Source organism: Neurospora tetraspora (assembly GCF_033439725.1).
Source record: "Neurospora tetraspora strain CBS 560.94 chromosome Unknown B0H65scaffold_1, whole genome shotgun sequence".
Classification (NCBI taxonomy): Eukaryota; Fungi; Ascomycota; class Sordariomycetes; order Sordariales; family Sordariaceae; genus Neurospora; species Neurospora tetraspora.
In genome coordinates this window covers 1,239,772-1,260,507 of record NW_026944383.1, presented here as the reverse complement: position 1 = coordinate 1,260,507, position 20,736 = coordinate 1,239,772, and the positions used below count along the sequence as shown (strand labels likewise).

The following is a 20,736-nucleotide window of genomic DNA, read 5'->3' as shown; positions in this document are numbered from 1 at the left end:
GTTGAGTGCATACGCAAGAATTTTGAAACCACTTGCAGTTGTTGATGGTAAGAACAACAGTTACAAAGGCATGTGATGGTTCTGGTTTCCACTACAAACGAGTTGAAACTTCCCAAGTATGCCAACCACTTCATTTGAAATTCGATAGTTTGGTTCAAACAGACTATTAGACTCCTACCCGATTCTCAACGGCAACTCACGTCAGCCAGATATCTTGCAGGCCGCTATCATCGCGAGTGTTGAGGCAGAAGTTGGGTTTAGCGATAAGACAAATGACATCATTTTCCGAGCAAGTGTGGTGATCGACCGGGACATTGATGTGCAAGACACACCTTGGCGCCGACCCGGGACGGCTATGTACGCGGCTAAGACTACATAGCCTTCGTCAACATATTCCGGTTAATCACTTGCTGAAAATATAACCCAGAAACTCTGACGAAGGACTTCAAGACTCGTGGATGTAGGTGCATTCACATAGACACGTTTCGAGGGGAATAGGAGAATTCCTGACGTACCGACTCCTAGTGATTATGTCGTCCGAGTCTTGAGTAAATTTATTAGGTGATGTGGTGAGACAAAGTAAAAGAGCAGAGAGAAATGCATGGATTGCAGATGGCTCATCTTGTCAATGTCGGAATTGTAGACCTGACGAGTAGACCAGACCCAATCTTCAATCTATCGGGAGGTTGTCAAGTGATAGGTTAGTGAGGCTGCGGCATCAGGCAGGTCCCGAAATCTGAGTGGCCGCCGTGATATCAACGCAACACAAAGCGCACCCTCTTGTCCACAGTTCCTCTATTGGTGGTGAACACCTCTAACAACCCATCCAGTCAACGCACCTCCTGGAACATTGCGTAAAAGTCAGGGTAGGGGATGGTCGTTAACTTGCGTTCTGTTCTGTTGGTCCAGTCGTTTAAAGCTCCATATGTACACCAGCATCCGATGGGTCAGCCCTCTCGCCTAACGAGGTTCTGTTCTCACCCTCTGGCGGACTACCACTCCCGGCCTTCACATTTAACTCCCGCCACGCTCGTCTCTTACGACGAGCTTCCCTTGCCCAAACGCTCAGCCTCCAACTCCCTCTCGGCCTGCTGGTAGTACTTGGCTGTGTCGACACCGTGCTGGTTGTGGTTCACAAAGTTGAACCAAGGGAGGACAGCGAAGAAAAGGGCCGAGTATCTCGACTGACGAGCGGCCATGCCTTGTACATCAACAGGCAGGGTGCTGACGCCGTAAAGTGGCTGGCCAGCCTTGACCCTGTCGACCATCTCACGCATATCCATCTGTATCTCGCGGGCGTTCTCGCTCATGCCATAGAAACGGACTGTTACCATGTTAGCGCATTGTCAGGAACAGAACCGCTTGTTCACCGGGATATCCCTGCAACCGCCCTGTTGGACTGTGTGGTGAACTTGCGGGTGCCGATTGCATGTTGAAGGAAACGAGAACCACATACGGATGGATCGTTGGTAAAAGTAGAGGAAGCCGCCGAAGAAACCAACGGCGGTCGCAAGTCGCATCGCCTTGGGAAAGCCACCCTTTCCGACACCTGATGGTGCCATCTTCTCCATCAGATATAGAAGGCCGGGGCCAGCAGCCCCCGCGACAGTGCCGTAGACATAATCGGACGGGCGGGCATAACCGATTACTCGCCGGAAGTGCCTGTGTCGTGGTTATTTAGGTTAGAATTGCGCATCTCGAGGTGGGAAGGATGTCGTGGGAAATGTTGTTGGACCGTGTCCACAGGGAGGAGAAGCGTACGGGTCATTGTCGATAAGCTAGATAAGGGAGGGATCCGAGGTCAGCAAGCTGGACGTTGTTTTGGAGGTTTTGCTATGCTGCAAAGCGCAATGCGATGTCAAGATGTGGTGATGCAATTGGCGAAACCCACCGGATACTGAGTATTCAGTGTCTTGCTGATCGTATACGTCGGAGATGAAGTGCTGGACATTGTGACGGCGGCCGACGATTGCGTCGTCGATGGGGTATCGCGAACGTATGGAGCAGCTCACGACTCAGGTCCCGTCGTCGTCGATGGAGTCGTTCAGCGGGATGCCCACAGGGTTGGAGCTCGTACCGTAAACCGTATTGATGCCTGAGGCCAAAATTTGCCAGCTTCGAGGTCCTTGATGAGGAGCGTGAAAGCTGAGCCACATGTGCTTGAGGTCCCCTGCAAGGGCGCCACACACCAAGTGTTGCCAAGCCGCAACCACTTACACTTGCAGTGGGGTGCAGTGCTTGACGCGACATGGAAGCTGCGAAGCGCGTCTCACGTCTCCCACCACTTTATTCAGCGAGCAGACACTTTTCAAGATTAACATCACTTCACTTACCAATTTTAAGCGAAATAGAACATTCAAGCCCACCATGCCAGACCAAACCAACGAAAATAACACCAGCGCTTTCGTCACCGAATTCCTCGCTGGCTGGGATGATGACGACCCCTTTCGCTCCCCAAGCCCAGAGGCGGCCGACAAGAACAAGGCAAACAGCAAGAAGCGAAAAGAGCCAGATACCCTCGGTATCGACAAGGAGATTGATGTCACCAAAAAGGCCAGGGTCCCTCGTGTGAAGCTGGATGATGCTCGGTTACTATCCGACAAAGGCATTCCAAAGCTACGAAAGACCGCACCAAAGTTGAAATTGAAAGGGAAAGGCCATGAGGTAAGCCCAATCACACCTCAATGGTCGTCGCCATGCTAACATATTCCACCTTAGTTCTCGGATGCCGCCCGACTGCTCTCCTTCTACCAAGAATGGCTCGACGACCTGTTCCCGAAAGCTACTTTCGTAGACGCCCTTGCGATGTGTGAAAAGGCTGGACACAAAACTACCTTGCGAAACGCACGACTAAAGTGGATTGCTGAAGGGAAGCCTAGATCAACAGCAGCTGATGAGGAGAAGGACGGAGACCGCGAAGAACAGCCATCTGCTCCTACACAACCCACCAGGATGGCGCCCATATTTGAGAAGGCGGCGGGGGCTAGGGCCAAGACGCCAACAGCCGATGATGATCTGTTCGGGGATGACGACATCTACAATGCGACACCTAGGCGAAATCAGCCGACAGCGGCATCTGGAGACGTACCCGATGATGACGATCTGGACGCACTGATGGCCGAAGCTGAGTCTGGGACCGCTCCTAGCGCGAACAAAACAACAAACAATGGGGCTGTTTCTGGGAGTATATTTGGCGGTGGGGCTGTCAAGAAGCCCCCACAGCCATCCGAAGTGCCAGATGACGATGATCTGGATGCGCTGATGGCGGAAGCTGAGTCATATCGACCGTCCACCACTAACCACGGCAGCATCTTTGGAAACGGTAGCATTTTTGGAGGTGGTAAAGATAAGCCAGCCACGGTCCCACCACCACAAGAGGAGGATGACGACCTAGATGCCCTGATGGCCGAAGCAGAGATGCACGCGACTAATGCTACAAAGACGAGAGAAAGGGAGTCGGCGAGCAAGGAACAACCCGGCAAGCAGGGTAGAGGGGAAGGTGCATCAGAAGATGAGGATGATCTGGATGCCTTGATGGCTGAAGCTGAAGCATATACCAAGACTACGAGGACACAGGCTGCTCAACCTAAGGACATGGATGAAGACTTGGAAGCAGAGGATGCGATGGCCGAGATGGATGGGTTCTGATGAGAATCTAAAGTAGCCCTGTCCTTTCAGGCCTGACAAGGACCTCTATAATGGTCGTAAGATCGTACCTGATGTAATGACGTGATGACAGCCCAGCGCAGTAGTTCTAGTACGCTGACTGTATGGGCTTTTCACATATTCATTGTTCTGCTCATATTGCGACTTAGCAGTATGATTTGGCAGGCTAGTTTAACCCTAACCCGCGTACTATAGAAACACAATGTAAACACAACCCCTGAGGTTCTGAAAACAGAGCAGGGCAGTTGCAGGTTTGGCGTCAGCGTAGCTTGGTTTTTACCCCACAATGTGATTTTGGTGGGGCGAGTTAGCGACAGAGCATCCATAGCATCATCATCCATTCTTCTGTTCGTCCTCCACTTCAACTGAACACAACATCCAAGTGCCAGGTGCCATTCAGAATACAAACGGCACATAAGGTGCCACCATTGCCGTGCCTCCCAACCTTGAAGTTCTTCCCTTTTCAGCCGAATTTCGAACACTCACATCTGGCGCACCCGGCTCGCCCAACATGGCGTCCGACCTCGGCGAAGCCATGGCGAAGCTGCATTTCGACGACGATGCCGAGAATGGCGATGGCACTCCCTCCTTTGACCCCATCGACGACATCCTCTTCGATCGGATCCCACCGAGCGAGTCGCGACACGGCGAAGCTACCGACCCTGAAGCGCATCGCGCCGAGCTTGAGAAGAAATACTTGACGCCATCCACGACTTTCTCGACAGAATGGCTGAACCACCTCCAGCAACGCTGGGACACGCCCGTCGACCACTCCCTCCTCTTCCGCATCGCCCCCACACAAACACGTACCGTCACTCGCTTCCAGCGTCATGGCCTCGAGGGTCGCGTTACCGGATATCGCAACGTCACCGTGCCAGCCTCGCATGCCACTGCCAAGACGAGTACATCCATGATGCGAAAGCCAGCCAGCAAGTCCGAGTTCGTGCGCGGTGGGGCTGGCTTCTTTCCCTTTGCCCCAGGTGGTCTGGACGGTATCGAATCTGCTGCAGCATTGGAGGATCAACTAAGAAAGGACGCCGCAGCTGACGAGGGAGAGAGCAAGAAGAAGCTGGAGAGGGTCATCACTCTCGCTGAGGGTGGTCTTCTTGAAGTCGCACCAGGATTGTCACGAGGTATCGACATGAGCAAGAGAAAGAAGACCGCAGACGCCGAAAGTGAGAAACAGGCCAAGGAAGTAGAAGATGTTCTTGGCCAAGAGCCCGAGGACGCTCCCGGCGGCGAAGGCGAGAAGGACGAGGTCAACGGTGTCAAGAGAGAAGAGAGTGAGGATAACGAAGACGACTTGGAAGATATCGACGCCATATTGCCTGTCGAATTTCCTGCCCTCGAACCTCGCGGCACACTGGCGGCGTCCAGCGCTAGAAAAGCTGGTCGGGAGTGGGCACACATGGTCGACATTAGGCGGGAAATACCCAACTTTAGGGAGTTGGTGCCTGACATGGCAAGGGAGTGGCCTTTCGAGCTGGACACGTTCCAGAAGGAGGCTGTTTATCACCTCGAAAATGGCGATTCGGTATTTGTTGCGGCACATACATCGGCCGGAAAGACGGTGGTCGCCGAATACGCTATTGCACTCGCAGCCAAGCACATGACCAAGGCTATCTACACGTCCCCTATTAAGGCACTGAGTAACCAAAAGTTCAGAGACTTCAGGCAAACCTTCGACGAGGTTGGTATTTTGACCGGCGATGTGCAGATCAACCCCGAAGCCAGTTGCCTCATTATGACGACGGAAATCCTTCGGAGTATGCTCTATCGCGGAGCGGATCTCATTCGTGATGTAGAATTTGTCATCTTCGACGAGGTACACTACGTAAACGACTACGAACGTGGAGTCGTTTGGGAAGAGGTCATTATCATGCTGCCTGAGCACGTTTCGCTCATCTTACTGTCTGCAACGGTCCCCAATACCTACGAGTTCGCCTCTTGGGTGGGTCGGACAAAGCAAAAGGATATTTATGTCATCTCGACGCCCAAGAGACCTGTTCCCTTGGAACACTACCTCTGGGCTGGCAAAAAGATCCACAAGATTGTGGACTCCGAGAAGAAGTTCATCGAGAACGGCTGGAAGGAAGCCAATCTTGCCATACAAGGCAAGGACAAGCCGCCCAAAGCCATCGAGGCTCCAACAGGACCAGCGCGCGGTGGTGGTAACCAAAGGGGTCGTGGAGGTGCGCAAAGGGGTGCGAATCAACAACGAGGAGGTGCGAGAGGTGGTGGCCAGCAACGTGGTAGGGGTGGGCCACCGCGTGCAAGCCACGCTCCTGGACACATGGGCCGGACTGGCCGGCAAGGAGGCTTCACGTCTGCTGCCCAGGACAAGAACCTGTGGGTTCATCTTGTTCAGTTCTTGAAGAAGGACAACCTGCTGCCGGCTTGCATCTTCGTCTTCTCCAAAAAGAGATGTGAAGAGAACGCCGATGCACTCAGCAACCAAGACTTCTGCACCGCGCAGGAGAAGAGTCACATTCATATGATCATTGAAAGGTCGATTGCTCGGTTGAAGCCCGAAGACCGGGTGTTGCCGCAGATCATCCGGCTGCGCGAGCTTCTGTCAAGAGGTATCGCTGTTCATCACGGTGGCTTGCTACCCATCGTGAAGGAGATGGTCGAGATCTTGTTTGCGGAGACTCTGGTCAAGGTTCTCTTTGCCACCGAGACCTTCGCCATGGGCTTGAACCTACCGACCAGGACGGTGGTCTTTTCCGGCTATAGAAAGCATGATGGCCATCAGTTCCGCAATCTCCTACCTGGCGAGTACACTCAGATGGCCGGTCGCGCTGGAAGACGTGGTCTTGATACCGTTGGCTATGTCATCATTGTACCGCCTGGCGGAGACGAGGCCCCTCCGGTTACTGATCTCAGGCAGATGATCCTTGGCGAGCCGAGCAAGCTTCGCTCGCAGTTCCGTTTGACTTACAACATGATCCTTAACCTTCTCCGGGTTGAAGCATTAAAGATAGAGGAGATGATTAAGCGTTCCTTCTCAGAGCATGCTACTCAGCAACTTCTCCCAGAGCACGAAAAGGCAGTCAAGCTTTCCGAGGCCGATCTGGCCAAGATCAAGAGGGACTCATGCCCCATCTGCGACGTTCACATGGATGAGTGTCATCAAGCAGGAGAGGATTTCAAGGTAGCCACGGAAGAACTCTACCGCGCCCTGCTGGCCATCCCCGTCGGACGCAAGATGTTCATACCTGGTCGACTTATCGTTTATATGAAGGAGGGCGTTAGAACCCCCGGAATCCTGCTTGCTGAGGGGCCTAGCAAGGCGGGCACCGCTGCTAACCCAACACTGCATGTTCTTGAGATTAAGACTGGCAGGGACCTTCGCAACGATACCGACCTCCTCCCATTCACGCCGACTCTGGCCAAATGGTTCACTCCCTTGCCGCCACACAAGAAGAACATCTACACCAAGACCGTTCACATCCCTCTCAGCGACGTCGTTTGTCTCACTAAGCATATCACCAAAAACATTGTTCCCGAACTCTTTGGAGGTGGCGACGGTTACACCAAGGCCAAGGAAGCGCTCCACCAAATTTGCAAATCCTGGACCGCGCCCATCTGGGACGAAATGGACCTCAGTCGCATCAAATCCCTCTCCATCCACGAGATCATCACTCGCCGGCGCGAAGCCGAAATCAAGTGCACAAAATCACCCGCCGTCGACTGCGACCTCTTCCTCAAGCACTACGCCATGTGCCACGACCAGTGGCTGATCAAGACCAAGATCGAGGAGCTGCGCCAGTCCCTCTCCAACCAGAACCTGCAGCTCCTTCCGGACTACGAGCAGCGCATCCGGGTCCTCAAGGACCTCTCCTTCATCGACGACGCCAGCCGCATCCAGCTCAAGGGCAAAGTCGCCTGCGAGATCCACTCGGGCGACGAGTTGGTTCTCACCGAGTTAATCCTCGAAAACGTGCTCGCCGATTACGAGCCCGCTGAGATCGCGGCGCTCTTGTCGGCATTCGTCTTCCAGGAAAAGACCGACATGGTGCCCAACCTGACCTCCAACCTCGAGCGCGGGCAAAAGACCATCATCGAGCTCTCGGAAAAGGTCAACGCCGTGCAGACGCTGCACCAGGTGATCCTGTCGTCGGACGAAGGGTCCGACTTTGCGAGCAAGCCCCGCTTTGGGCTGATGGAGGTCGTGTACGAGTGGGCAAGAGGCATGAGCTTCAAGAATATCACGAATCTGACGGACGTGCTGGAGGGCACGATTGTCAGGACGATTTCGCGTCTGGATGAGACGTGTAGGGAGGTGAAGAATGCGGCGAGGATCATTGGCGATCCGGAGCTGTATCAGAAGATGGCGACGACGCAGGAGTTGATCAAGAGGGATATCACGGCTGTGGCTAGTTTGTACATGTGATTGAGGAGTTATGTATGTATGTAGGGGTTTAGTTGTTTGGTTTTGGGTGGTTAGTTGGTTGGTTCGTTGGTAACTCTTGAAAAACGGGTTGCGTTGCGTGTGCGTATGGATGGATGGCATCACAAGCGTCTTGTGTTTTGTTTTTGTATTTCCGGGCTAGTTTGAGCGTCAAATATCATGATGGTATGGGGTGTTTATTTACCTTGCTTGTCTCTCGGTTTTGCTGTATGTATGTGTCTATGTTGCGGATATCACTCGGTGTTCGTGGAATGCAAAAAGTCTTGATAGATGATAGCCTGAATACAGAGAGCGATGGTTTTGCACATGGAAACATTGTGACCTTGGAAGAAAAGAAAAAAAGTTTGGATGAACGAGAAAAGCTCGTCTTGACGCACTATGATATAGTGTTCTGTGCCAACAAGCGTCAGGCTGTAGACGCCAAAGCCGCTGTTTCGATAGTCAGGAAGGGCGGAAAGGGGATTTTGGCCATGTTATTGTTGCCACTCCCTTTCCCGCTCCTATCAAGGTATCATCAACACCAACCTACCGTCTGTTCATCATACCACTCTCCAGCAAATTGTTGTCTACGTCCATCAAGGCATTATCAAAGACCGCTCCGAGACATCCTTCAGCCCTCTTATAATTGGAGCAATTGCATTTACACAATAATCACACATTGGGAACCGATTAAGAACATGGTTTGAAACAGAGTGGAACGTTCGTGTTCAATTTGTTTCGCTGAAGCCACTGGTAACCACTCGCTAACACGCATAAACGCCAACAGCCCAAGCCCCGTAAATCCCATTTTGGCCCCTTCCGGTTTTTGCCAAATGCCCCAGGGTAATAGTAGTAAAAGATATAAATGTCATACAAGATTGAGTTTGAAAAAAGGAAAAAGTCATCAATCAAGACATCCTCCGACGCTCTGTGTCGAGGTGAGTTTTGGGAAAGCCACAAGGCCCAGCCTTCAACTTCCGTCTTGGTATTACCTTCAACTTGTATTGTTGTTGAAGTTTGTTATTATCAGTTGTGGTTGGTGTGTGTGTCATCATTGACGGGACACCGGTTGACCCACAGAGTTTCGAGGAGGAGCCCCTGAGTTCTGCGCGGACTCTCATCTTCCGCTCTTCCACCCTCAGAACCCACATCAAGGTGAGTAGAACTTCCTTCGATGGCAACATGGCGCCCTTGGGCCAGAATGCCAGCAATCCAGTACGTGGCTGCGCTCGCTGCTCCTTTCCGTCAGCTGTCGCCGCCGCCGAACCGTCCTCTCCCGAAACCTGGGGTACCGTGCGCCCTTCAGATGCCACCCACCGCAATACCTCCATCGTCGCATCCATTAAGGGACGCGCCAGTATGGGGCTGCTGGTAAGGATCTTCCGAAGCGTTCGGATACGTAAGGTTGTGGAGTGACGCGTTCGCGGTTGCGCAGAATTCGGTTTGTTGCTGCGGCTGCTGCTCGTTGCTGTTTGCGGCATTTGAGACGTCGGGGTTGATGAATTCGTCGAAGAAGTTCTCGGGGTTTGCCGGGAAGTGGAGGGTTTCGGTGTCGTCACCAGCCATACTATACTCATCAAAATTGCTGGGGCTGGGGGAAGAGAGAAATTCCGTTTCATAGATGAAGCGATCAGCATCAAAGGTCTTTGAGAGAACGAGATCATCCATGAAATGGCTGATGCCGAGAGGAGCAGCAGAGAGAGAGGATCCAGCGACGGGGGCTGAGACTGCTGGGACACTGCCAGGCACTTGGAGCGTGGCACTTCCGCCGACCGACACTGCAGGTCATCACACAACACCACAGCAGGATGTTGTGTCGCATCGGGGGAAATGTTCACAGTCGCAGTGGAGGTAGCATCCGCAACAGGTTGGGCAGCCGTCGATTGCTCGTTCTCGCCATCCTCCTCCATCTCGGGGATAGCGGTCAATGCTGGAGAGAGAGATGCTGGGTTGACGGTCTCTTCGGTCTTGATTGTAGGGAACAGTTGCTCGAGAGAGGAGTCGTGCTTAGGCAAGTTGTGGCCATCTTGTGAGCTGAAGAGCTCTTGTGAGAAGGTGACTGGGGTGGGGTTGAGGCCATCGAAGGATGCCGGTCGTGTGGCAATCGTAGGAGCAACACCGTTTTCACGGAGTGCCTGGAGGAGAGTCTGGTTGATCTGTTGGGCCTGCATGAGGAGGGTCTCAAGCTCCTTGTTGCGTCGTTCCAAACCCTCGACCTCGAGTCTCTTGCGCTCTCGTGAAGACTGGGCGGCTCTGCGGTTGCGGAGAACACGTTCGACGCGACGTTGTTCCTTCTCGTCCTCGGTCTTGGCACGTTTCCTGTTGAGAGGTTAGGAAAGAGTAGACAGGGGTTTGAAGGTGTATGTAACGTACCTTGGTGGGAGGTTGGTCTTGGGCTCTGGAAGGACTTGACCCCACGACTTCCTCTTCTTGGTAGGCTTCTTCTCAGTCTCTGGCGCCGGTGTCGAAGCGGGCGTCGAGCGTGGCGGAATCTGAGGAACTGTGAGAGTAGCAAGAGCCGTGAGGTCGGTATGGACGTCGTCTGCCAAGGAAACCGGTGACATGATGTCGAGTGATGGGGTTGCTGATGTCGCGCGGTCGGAGCCGAAGACTTCGGGGAAGATCTCGCCAGGAGTGGCCAGGAGAGACTCGGCCGGGTTCTCGAACTTGAGGTTGGCCGGCGAGGGAGAGTGGGCAGCCCAGGAATCCATGATGGGTATCTGCGCCACGGTAGGAGGACTTTGATGTGTGTGTGTTGATGTTTGCTGATTGAAAGCTGTTGCAGTCACTGGTGTTGGTGCTGGTGTTGATGTTGATTGCAAACAAGCGCCGGTATGTTTTCGCTGACAGTAAAGAGTGAGGTGCCGTCCTAATTCCCCAATACTAATACGTCAGAGAATGGAGTATTTGTTAGGCTTGATGCATCGCGGGTAAGGTCGACTCCATCCACGCGTGAGTCAGTAATAGGCACCAGGATAGTCCAGGACGCCAAAGGGGAGCCTAGCGAAAGGGTCGAGGATGGAAGCTGGTTGGTTGCGTGGTGAAAAGGACAGGTGTCTTGTTTGAACAAACTGGGGGGGACGATGTCGAGTCTGGGCGAGGGGTGGGAGGCCAGGCTGCTTTTATCTTCTGGACACGGTTTCCAGAAAAGGGGGCTCATGCCTCAGGCAGCACAGCCCTTATTCGTGCTTATTCGTCCAAGGCAGCACGCAACCGGCACCCGGACCCTTCCTTCGTCTGATTGGCCATACCGCCGCCCAGATTGACGAAACATTGCGGCGCCTCTCTTACCAAAACAGGGAATCGCCGAGAAGCACGCTACTAGTGGGGCGGCTCATGCCAGTCAGTGCTGGCAATGCGCAGTCAGGGGTAGGAACGCGCAGAGCAGGGCCGAAGTTCCATTCTTCGAGGCCGCTTCCCCTCCGGGCACCCCTGGGCCCCTGAACTCCTGAACCCCTCAAACCCCTCTGAACCTAGCGCCGGCCCTTGGGATTTTGACACAAGCACCCCTCCGGTTCTGCTGTTGATCATGCCCGGTGCCTCATTGTCGGAAGACGGGACGCGCAATTGCCGGGACGGACATCGTAAGGAGCTCGAATTGTCGTCCCTCTCACCTCAAGCATACGAGGCATGATCGTCCGACGGTGGGTGCGCTGAGTGAGATACGGTATCTTCGCAAGGCCCACGGAAGGGACAAGCCACGATGGAGCCAGCTGCAAGAGCGGACCCGATAGGCACCTCTTTGACGAACCGCTGTTACTCATCACCAGATACTGAACATCACCAGTTCAACAATCACACCGACAAAACTCGCATGCATGTCATTGCTGGGTGTTGATAGGAACCAGCTAGCAATGCATCAAATAGTGCAGATTGTCGCCATCTGATCGCCCGACCTCTTCTTTTAACACTTCAGACCTTTGGGAATTGGAATGTTCTGGCGATTGCGTGTATTCATCCCTGTTGAAGACTCAATTCGGCCATGCCAAGGGACAAAGCCAAAAGAACGACTTTGAATCTCGTACTCGTCCAGAACGCCGCAGCTTCCGTGAGGCTCCAGACTTCATTGCGTTCAATATCTCCCAAAGCTGCCATATCGCTGCAAACCACAAATTAGAGTGTGGGTTCCCAAGGTTGGCCACGCGGCTGACGAGACTATTCCCATCCTTTGTTTCTCTCGGGTCACTCAATGATCAGCGCTCTTCTTTGAAGCGAATTGAGAAGCCATCCATCGGTTCTGGATGGTTCAAAAGATTAGCCGGCCCCTCCTGTCACAGAAATGGCACCTTGATTCCCCCGGATGGAAGTCCAGTGAAACAAAGTAACGGATGGTGACTCCCGAAATGCGGAGTACATCGGAACCCCTTTCCCCTTTTCTTTCAATCCGACCGTCCTCGGACGCTCATTTCATTGATCAGTTGCCGCTCGATTAATTAATCCAGCAACAGACACAAAACAACCAATTTCACCGAGCCGGGCTCGGCCATCACCCGATGCCGCTTGCATTCCTACGGCGGCCAACCCCTCACCCACCACGTCAGTTCGGAGGCAGCTCAAACCGGGCCCGGCGACCGAACGTGCGGAAAACCAAGGATGCTATTTGCGGTGAGTCTGCGGAGTCGTCTTACGTACACGAACGGAACCACCTTGATGGCAATGGAACCCACGCCGGGGCGGAGGCCGCAGGAAATGATGGAGTCGAGACCCGTCGCCGGGGTGGAGCCCTCAATGAAAAAAAGGCGGGGAGAGCTCAAGTGGATCTCCCTCTCCTTCATTCAATGAAACAAAGAGGGGAAGTTGAATGAAAAGCATATGATCCCATCGCCACAAAGCGGATTCTCGACGCTGCCATCGGCTTTGCTTTTCGAGTTTTGAATTGCTCGCATCCATAACAGCAGATTAAACTGGCACAGCTCATATGACGAAGCTGAATGAGTTCATTCTAGAGACCGCCTTCCTGTTTATCAAGCTCATCATCTTCGTCTGAGCAGATTTTGGATTACCTTTCCCTCTCCCTCAGTCAGTCCCCCCACCACCTTCATCGCATTATCAATTGCCCCACAAAGGGGTTTGGCCGTTTGGGTAAAAGAGGGCAGGTCGGAACGCTCCGCGCGCCCGCAAACCCGCAATGGTACACTCGTGCAGTCGACAATCTTGAACCCCGCTGTTTGACAATTCGAGTTAGCATCGTGGATTCACGGAACCGTTTCCTCACACCTTCTCGAAATCTCCGATTACTCCGTCGTACCCGTACCCGTGAGCCTACACCTGTATGTAGAACCTTTGCCGAATTATTTTCCTACATGCCCGGGAACCCTTTCTACCTAGCATTACACAGAAACGTTGATGATGTGGCTGTCAGATGTGCAGATACGTTGCTTACACGCCGTGCTTCAGCTTACAGCTGAGTACTGTGGTACCGTTAGAGGCCCGGGAAAATCGAATTTGGGGTCTGCAGAAAATTCCCTTAACTCCGGTCGGCTACATACCTGATGATGCTTCAGGTAGAAACGCAACAGCCAGACTGTACGATTCTTCAAGAAATCCCCCATTCAGCGTGTGACTATGTAGTCGCTTGGACACGACAGATATGTGAGCCCAGAAAGGAAATTTGCTGCAGACCCTTAAATCCGATTTTCCCGAGTTTCTAGGTACGGTATCTCCGTGGTCACAACACAAAGGCAGGAAGGACCTGCGCCACCAAGGCTCCTGCCGTGCTGAAGTGAAGTGCTGATTAAGGTCTCTCTCTCCTCAAAGGAAGACTTATACACGTAGTAGATAGATCCTTGGATGAGAGGATGGTGAGAAGGAAAAAAGTCTCCGAGAAGCCCACAGCCCATAGGATGCTCAAGGTGATGATGTGGAAAAAGGTCTAGTCAATTGCTGATGATTGCCGATCTTCCTCCGCAAAAGGAAGTCAATAAAGTTGAACCCTTATTTAGGTTCATTTTTTTTGGCACCTCCGAACGTGGCTTCGCTCCGTTGCTGATCGGGCGGTGATCCGATCCGGATCTGCCAGCCATTCAGAAAGCAGCGTGAACTGACTGACTCCAAAGTCCAAGGGCTGAAAAAATGGGTTGGGAGGACTGGGAAAGAAACGCCAAGACCTCGTGGCTTTTTTTTCTTTTCTGTTTCTGTCTCTGTTTCCCTGGTCTCTTCTGACTGACTCTCCATCGCTTAGTTGTCGGCATTCTGATCCAGATCCGATAGGTTTTGGTGTCCCTTTCAATCGTTTCGTCATGTTCGTTGTTTTTTTTCAGTGCCATCTTCTTCTCCCCCCTCCTCCCTTGCCAAATTCCAAACGGCTGCCCAAGAATGGATTGGCGCGGCCGGCGATCAATCAAGTTTCCCTTCACTCCCTCCAATCCCTTCGATCCCTACTTACTATCTCAAAGTGCGCAGTCGGAAAACCCGGGAGCTGGACCGGAGAAGTCGAAGTGGTAGTATTTCATTTCGTCCTTGTGATAATTGTTGTGAGAAGAAGGGGTTTGGCCATCATTTTCTCAGTTACATACTAGTCTACCTGTGCGAGTCAACAGTATCCTCGGTTTGGACTCTTCGTCTCTTATCAATCTTTTTCTTTCTTCTGTCTCTTTGCGGTTTTCTCTCTGTCTGGTCATCCGCGTCTTCTGCCCCCGCATGGTCGATGCCCGATGGATGGTCATTCCAGGATGGCAAAGTGATGGGTTCAGTTCGCGGTCTGTTCTCAGCGCACGTACCGCGGTTCTTGTGTGTGTTCAGCATTGGAGACGAGCGAGTATGTATAGAGGACTGTCCAAGCATGAGGCGCCCCGGCTTGTAATCGACCTGAAGAAAGCACAAAGACCATACCGTCCATTTTCGTAAATGTGATATTTCTTCCAGGCGGCAAATACACAACCGTTGGCAGACCTGGCGGATTTACCCAGCAGGGAATGTCTCGTGCTTCCGTGCGGAAGAAAAGCGTGGAACAGGCCCGGGAAGTTGCAACGCTGCTGCATTTTGACGATACATCGCATACATAGTAGCTCACTCATGTCTTGAATGTGCGAATTTGTGATTGTGGAGTTCAAAGGTCCAACGGCGGCGAGACTTCCGCGGAGTCGTGTTACCGAAACCCAACGTCTCACGGCTTGTCATGTCTCTCCCCTGACATTTTCAATTTGTGGTTGCAAATACCATCCCGATGCAGTTAAGCAAAGGTGGATGAAGATGGAGTGCCAGTGTGGATGGTGGTGGCGTTCGCTTACACTATGATACAGTGTAAGGTGTGACGCCGTCGGAGCCAGTCAACCATTGCTTGGCTCTGGGCCTTTTGACCACTTGGGAAGCTCGGAATGTCTCGCGATGGAAGAAGAAAAGAAAGAAAGCAAGAGCGAATCGAAGCAAGAGTGGTGTTCGGCTTCCCCCGCATAGAATTCCATTGCTTGTGAACCTAAAGACGGGACGCGTGCAGAGCCTCCCGCGGCTAGTTGGTTTAGAACTACAACCTCATCTCCCCGTGTCTCCATCTGTCATCTAGGTACTAGCCCTTTTTCCACATCTTTTCTTGTCTTGCTTGCTTCCCACATGGCAACACTTGATGGAGCCACCTTCTAGACTTTGATGTTAACTTCCCGCTTTTCACATCCGATGGTGGATAGGAAACGCTTTCGGCTTTCCCACTTTGTGACCCCCAATCTCACACCTCCATTCTTCATACTAAACTTAGTAACTTTCCACTTTTAACGCCATTTCCTCTCCAGCTTTACCCACGATATCCTCCACTACCTGTGGAGTTCCCAACGGGGATCAACTGACGACGCTTGCTAGGAAAAGACTAGCCATCCCTTGCCCCCGAGTCTTCTTCATCTGGTTTTGTTCCATTGTTCTTTTGTGACTTCCACACTCCTTCTTCTCGAACATATACACACCCCCATTCTATGGAGCCGTGTCAGGAGCCAGTGCAGCTAACCGAACCCAGATCGACCTACACTACCTTTCTCCAGTCGTGTCGGCGTCACCTTCATTACATATACCTACAGATGTTTGGGTCATACTGTACAGTTGCCAAGCGGCCTCCTGCATCAGTGCATCGGGCTCCCGAAGTGGACACATGTTCGGCTTAGCCCAGCAACCGGTTCGTTCTCCGATGCCTCACGGGCGATCGCAGGTTCCGGTGGATGCTGGGAATCTCGGCGCTCCGGTTTCGACCACCTGCTCAACATCACATCCAAGGGCCTGATACCACGACGTCGTTCCGGTTCCCGTTCCGCATCTGACAGCCTTTACACTTCCAAACCTGTCACACCATCACGCCAACACGCACCAATTCTGTGATCCCGCTCAAGCAAGAGAATCCAACATGCCATGGTCGATTTGCATCGAATGCCTCTTCTAGGTGTTGCAGCGCCTTCTAAAGGATGATGATATGAAATTTTCTTCTGTTGTTGTCTTCCCAACAAAATGCGCTTTCCGATCCCATATGCACCGTTTTAATAACCAGCCATGTGTATGCGTTTCTATAACCCTTCCGGCCCAACTCCAGAAAAACCCCTCAACACACCAAGAGAAGCTCCCCCCAAATTCCCTGACCTTGAAATTGTTTCTTTGTGTTTTCTACCCGATCTGGAACTCCTTAGAGGACAGGGTCCCAGGTTCCCCACTGGCCCTTGACGACACCCTCGACATCGCTCGTCACCCAACCGCCATAGAAGTCACCGGGCTGGGGCTGGGCGCGCTCGCCGTCGACATAGCACTCCCAAGGGGAGGCATAGAAGGCAAGGTAGCCCTTGATGGCCTCGTAGCCCTTTGCGGGCTCATTGTAGGCCCAGATTCTGTTGGAAATGGTCTCGGCGGCCGAAATGGGGCTCATGATGGAGTAGTATGTGGCGGTTCCCTTCCACTCGCAGAAAGTCGACCTGGGAGTAGTCGCAAGAGGGAGGCGCACGAGCGAGGGGGGAATGTAGTAAGCTGCAGACGGGGGTGCATGAGAGTTAGTGGACGGTTCAAACAACAAGCAGTCATTGCAGCGTCACCACGAGTTGAGCTGAGGTGACTCCAGATTGAGCAACAGGACATCCACCACCAACGGACATCACACGGACATCTGGACCTGGGCGTGCTGGGTTCTGCCGTGGATGTCGGGACGGGGTGTAACGCTGGAGGAATCCGACGTGGGAACGGGGACTGCGGGAAGAACGGGGTGGACTAACTGGGTGGATGATGGGTCTCCAGAACCCAGTACGCCTCACCAGGAGGGACGTCGGCGATGAGCTGACCATGCCACTTGATCTGAATGTGACGGGGCGCCCTCTCGACCAGCGGGGGGCGCGGGAAGGTCTGCACGTTGAGCTTGCGAATGGACATGATGTTGGGTCGTGTTCCGAGCCGAGCTGAGGTGGAGTGTGGTTCCTAGCTGAGTGGGAGGCCCCAAGAGAAAAAGGAATATGGATACCAAGTCTAGAGTCTAAGAGTTGTCGTTGGAAAAAAAAAAGGAAATTGCCCAAGACACAAAAGATGAAATGGAGAAGAAGAGGAGCGAGTCAAGCCGGAAAGTCTGGAATCCGTGGTCTATGGTTCTGCTCTAAGTTTTGTCCAGAAAACGAAAAACCCTTCACTCATATGCTCGGGGGCGCGCGAGCCACGAACAGCCAGCCCGCAGGAGCCACTGGGGGTCGCTGATAAAAAAGTTATCGGAAAGGCCTCTGTAGCCAGTCTGAGCCCAGCGAACACTCAGTTTCCTTCCGTAGTCCGTTGCGAATTGGCGGGACTTTGCTGCCCGTGCACCGTAAGCTAGAGGTACTGTGTGGCTTGATGCCTGTCCTCATTCGGACCACCCGCGAGGCCGAGCCAGTTGGCTCTCCCTGTCCGCTCCTTTTGCTGTTCATCTTCTGGCTCAAAAGGGCTAAAAAAACGCTCCCGTTTCTCTCCACCGCAACTGCCGAGACCGTTAGAAGATCAAATCGCCGGTTCCGTTTGTCGAAAGACACCAATGCGGGCCAACAGTGCAGACCGCCCAGCAACGAATGAGGCTCGCTGTTTACCGCTCAATTGGCCAACTCACGGTGCCAAGCGGGACCCTCTTGAGAGTTGCGGCACACTGGCAGTTTGGCACACACACTAGGGGGGGCACCAGCCACAGGACTGCGTCATAGCGTGGAATCCGTGGAAGCGCGGGCAGGGCGGGGTGGCAATGCAGAGGCCCCACATGCTACGCCAGGCCTCCAATCCGGGCCAATCACGGCCCCGTGTTTCGAGCGATTACCTCGCGCTGACAGGCCCGCCGACCAACGGACCTCCCGGATCTTCCCAACCTGAACGTCTTCCCGTCATTTTGAACCCTGTCGTGGTGTGTCACGCTCGCCAGGCTCCAGTTTCCCGTGCTCCATTCTGTACGTCGCCGTCCACAGCAGCCGCCCAGCACGCAACAGCACAGCAGGCACTTACTAAAAGGCTAGCAGTGACTTACGTAGCACTAACTAGCAGCATTCAACTCCTCAAGATATCGATCAGGTATTCCATTGTCGACACGCCATCCATACACCTACTCGACCCGATAGTATTCCAATCGCCGGCCATCATCCGTCACGACAACCGTACCCGCGATATCCTACAATCGGATCCTGCTCCCTCCCCAGAGCCCAAGCCCACCGCTTGACTTCATTCGTTGTCCCCGCCGAGTCCTGCGTAGTCACCGACCGTCACCCCGACCCTAAACCCCCCACCTCCCTCCATTAGCCCATCGCCGACAGCAGACCACCACACCGCGAAACCACGATGGCGAACCGACAACTTGCTAGAGACATGCAAGTCGAGTTTCAAGCCCGCGTATGTTCCACCATCGTTCCGCCACTGAGCCTTGGTTGTTCCTTGCGTCCGTGGACCATCCCTTGCAGCGTCGCCTACCCTGCTTGCGATCTTCCATAGATGGCATGGAACAATCACAGAACAACATGAGAAAACATCGATCAGTTGCTAATGACTATCCCGGATTGGCAGTTCAACGCCAAGCAAGCACGACGTGAATCACAGAAGGCTTCCAAACAAGACAATGAGTTGAAGAAGCAGATCCAGAATGTTCGTTATCCTGTCCATTCCCTTCTTCGCCCTTCGGTGTCTGCTGGCTGGTGTCCCACAATATTTCCCTAGCCTCGCGTTGTCCCTCTTACCCAGATGGATGCGCATTCGTAATCTGTCTACCATCGATACTGGCCAGCATCGGCTTTCCATGACATATTTCACATCTATCATATCGAACACCCCCATGCTATCGTGTCACCGCATTTACAGGAAACGTCCAAACTAACAAGCCATGGTTGTCCTTCTCTAGCTTCTTAAAAAGGGCGAAACCGCGCAAGCCGCCCAAAAAGCCCGCATGCTGCTCGCCAAACAAGCCATCGCCCAACAAATGGACCAAGCCGCTGACATGGCCGAGCTCAGCGTCGCCCAGATACAGGCCAACAACGCCATGAACCGCATGACGTACATGATGGCCCAGTCATCCAAGACCATGTCGCGGGCCCAGCGCAGCGTGAACCCCGAGAAGACGCTCCTGACGCTGGAGCAGTACAAGCAGCAGAACGAGGAGTACGCCATGAGCAACGGCATCTACACGGACGCCATGACGCAGAGCACCAGCGTGCAGGTGAGCGACGATGCCGTGCACGAACTGCTCGGCAAACTAGCAGACGACGCCGGACTGGAGCTGGGGCAGGAACTGAATAAGGCCAGCGCCAGCAAGGTTGATCCGAACGCTGCTGCCCAGCAGGCGGTGAGCCAGACGGCCGAGCCGACTCCGGAAGAGGAAGATGCTTTGCAACAGCGTTTGCGGGCTTTGCGGGCTTAAGCCGGGGTCAAGCACTGAAACTCTCGGGCCGTTTTTCTTTTTCTTAGCTTTTTCGGGAGAAGAAAGAGCGAAGAAAAGAGAAGAACTGGAGAGGTTGGATGAATCGGGAGAGGCGGTTTAGGTGGGTCGTCCCGCTGTCGGGATACGTGGGGCGAGGTGGGATCGGCTACTCGGCGGAGGCTCCAAAGGGCGGTGAAGCCGGGATGGTTCGATTTCGAAAACGCATGCCGGGTCGACGAAGAGATATGTACGACTACGTACAACGGGCATGATGACGCAAAAGACCACTACGAAGAACAACTCAGAGAGCCTTCTTCTCGTGGCTCTTGAGTTCTTTCAGATGACGAAGGACATGAATGGGATGGGATTATTGGGGGCGGATGGTGTTTTCCGAGGGAACAACAGGTCACCTCTGAAATGTTGGATTTTGGCAGCAAACTGTATATGATCGGGGTCTCGGTTTCTCATTCTCGGCTCTCACGAGCAGTGCTGCCGTCGCTTCTCTGGACGACTCGGTCACTTGGTGGGATGATGAACATTTGTCACTTTTTGGTAATTGGCGTTTTTAGGTACTAGCAGATAAACCTCATTTTTGTTCCTTTTCTTCCTTCATGCTTTCTTTCCTTCTCGCTGCCGACTGCATCGCTACGTTACACGACAACGGGCTTGGGCGGGATGATCACCAGGTACGCGAGCCTACACTATTCACATCGTGCATTTCTTGTATGCCGGCCGTCTTGACCCTTAAACCTTCAGGGAAAGGTGATCTTCCTGATCCTGTTAACCATGTATCAGTAGGTAGTATCCCGAACTACGTCCGACCAGGTTGAACAGCTGTCTCGTCAACAACCAATACCTATCTATCATGTAT

General features: G+C 53.2%; 7 protein-coding genes across 7 annotated transcripts; 4 read left to right on the top strand and 3 right to left on the bottom strand.

Annotated features, from left to right (window-relative positions):
* Window positions 1–1,037: 1,037 nt before the first annotated feature.
* On the bottom strand, window positions 1,038–1,951 carry B0H65DRAFT_543751 (21 kDa subunit of NADH dehydrogenase; the record flags this gene model as incomplete). The annotated part of the gene is made up of 4 exons (XM_062829250.1): window positions 1,038–1,324; window positions 1,457–1,662; window positions 1,762–1,778; window positions 1,892–1,951. 4 exons carry the CDS (start codon window positions 1,949–1,951, stop codon window positions 1,038–1,040), a joined length of 570 nt encoding a protein of 189 aa, XP_062685810.1.
* Window positions 1,952–2,270: 319 nt separating this feature from the next.
* B0H65DRAFT_483144 (replication fork protection component Swi3-domain-containing protein) lies at window positions 2,271–3,926 on the top strand. Its single transcript, XM_062827662.1, has 2 exons — window positions 2,271–2,664; window positions 2,719–3,926. Exons 1-2 carry the CDS (start codon window positions 2,368–2,370, stop codon window positions 3,646–3,648), a joined length of 1,227 nt encoding a protein of 408 aa, XP_062685809.1. The 5' UTR covers window positions 2,271–2,367; the 3' UTR covers window positions 3,649–3,926.
* A 39-nt stretch (window positions 3,927–3,965) lies between these two features.
* Window positions 3,966–8,352, top strand: B0H65DRAFT_12622 (antiviral helicase). The gene has a single exon (XM_062820746.1). It carries the CDS (start codon window positions 4,178–4,180, stop codon window positions 8,060–8,062), a length of 3,885 nt encoding a protein of 1,294 aa, XP_062685808.1. The 5' UTR covers window positions 3,966–4,177; the 3' UTR covers window positions 8,063–8,352.
* Window positions 8,353–8,967: 615 nt separating this feature from the next.
* On the bottom strand, window positions 8,968–10,770 carry B0H65DRAFT_418164 (uncharacterized protein; the record flags this gene model as incomplete). The annotated part of the gene is made up of 2 exons (XM_062824129.1): window positions 8,968–10,378; window positions 10,433–10,770. 2 exons carry the CDS (start codon window positions 10,768–10,770, stop codon window positions 8,968–8,970), a joined length of 1,749 nt encoding a protein of 582 aa, XP_062685807.1.
* An 818-nt stretch (window positions 10,771–11,588) lies between these two features.
* On the top strand, window positions 11,589–13,785 carry B0H65DRAFT_437786 (uncharacterized protein; the record flags this gene model as incomplete). Its single annotated transcript, XM_062825335.1, has 4 exons — window positions 11,589–11,643; window positions 11,976–12,192; window positions 13,029–13,329; window positions 13,711–13,785. The coding sequence occupies 4 exons, from the start codon at window positions 11,589–11,591 to the stop codon at window positions 13,783–13,785; spliced, it is 648 nt and encodes a 215-aa protein (XP_062685806.1).
* Window positions 13,786–16,297: 2,512 nt separating this feature from the next.
* B0H65DRAFT_12137 (uncharacterized protein) lies at window positions 16,298–17,624 on the bottom strand. Its single transcript, XM_062820695.1, has 2 exons — window positions 17,233–17,624; window positions 16,298–16,990 (listed from the first exon to the last, which is right to left on the bottom strand). The coding sequence occupies exons 1-2, from the start codon at window positions 17,384–17,386 to the stop codon at window positions 16,656–16,658; spliced, it is 489 nt and encodes a 162-aa protein (XP_062685805.1). The 5' UTR covers window positions 17,387–17,624; the 3' UTR covers window positions 16,298–16,655.
* Window positions 17,625–18,688: 1,064 nt separating this feature from the next.
* B0H65DRAFT_12100 (uncharacterized protein) lies at window positions 18,689–20,171 on the top strand. The gene is made up of 3 exons (XM_062820693.1): window positions 18,689–18,847; window positions 19,019–19,096; window positions 19,350–20,171. The coding sequence occupies exons 1-3, from the start codon at window positions 18,797–18,799 to the stop codon at window positions 19,863–19,865; spliced, it is 645 nt and encodes a 214-aa protein (XP_062685804.1). The 5' UTR covers window positions 18,689–18,796; the 3' UTR covers window positions 19,866–20,171.
* Window positions 20,172–20,736: the final 565 nt, after the last annotated feature.

What these genes read in the sequence shown, in the direction of transcription:
- B0H65DRAFT_483144 (XM_062827662.1), top strand. Translation starts at nt 2,368, where the DNA reads ATGCCAGACCAAACCAACGAAAATAACACCAGCGCTTTCGTCACCGAA. An exon ending in TGAAAGGGAAAGGCCATGAG is followed by an intron (nt 2,665 to 2,718) that starts GTAAGCCCAATC and finishes ATTCCACCTTAG; the next exon opens with TTCTCGGATGCCGCCCGACT.
- B0H65DRAFT_12622 (XM_062820746.1), top strand. Translation starts at nt 4,178, where the DNA reads ATGGCGTCCGACCTCGGCGAAGCCATGGCGAAGCTGCATTTCGACGAC.
- B0H65DRAFT_12137 (XM_062820695.1), bottom strand. Translation starts at nt 17,386, where the DNA reads ATGTCCATTCGCAAGCTCAACGTGCAGACCTTCCCGCGCCCCCCGCTG. An exon ending in GGAGACCCATCATCCACCCA is followed by an intron (nt 16,991 to 17,232) that starts GTTAGTCCACCC and finishes CCCCGTCTGCAG; the next exon opens with CTTACTACATTCCCCCCTCG.
- B0H65DRAFT_12100 (XM_062820693.1), top strand. Translation starts at nt 18,797, where the DNA reads ATGGCGAACCGACAACTTGCTAGAGACATGCAAGTCGAGTTTCAAGCC. An exon ending in AAGTCGAGTTTCAAGCCCGC is followed by an intron (nt 18,848 to 19,018) that starts GTATGTTCCACC and finishes CCGGATTGGCAG; the next exon opens with TTCAACGCCAAGCAAGCACG. An exon ending in TGAAGAAGCAGATCCAGAAT is followed by an intron (nt 19,097 to 19,349) that starts GTTCGTTATCCT and finishes GTCCTTCTCTAG; the next exon opens with CTTCTTAAAAAGGGCGAAAC.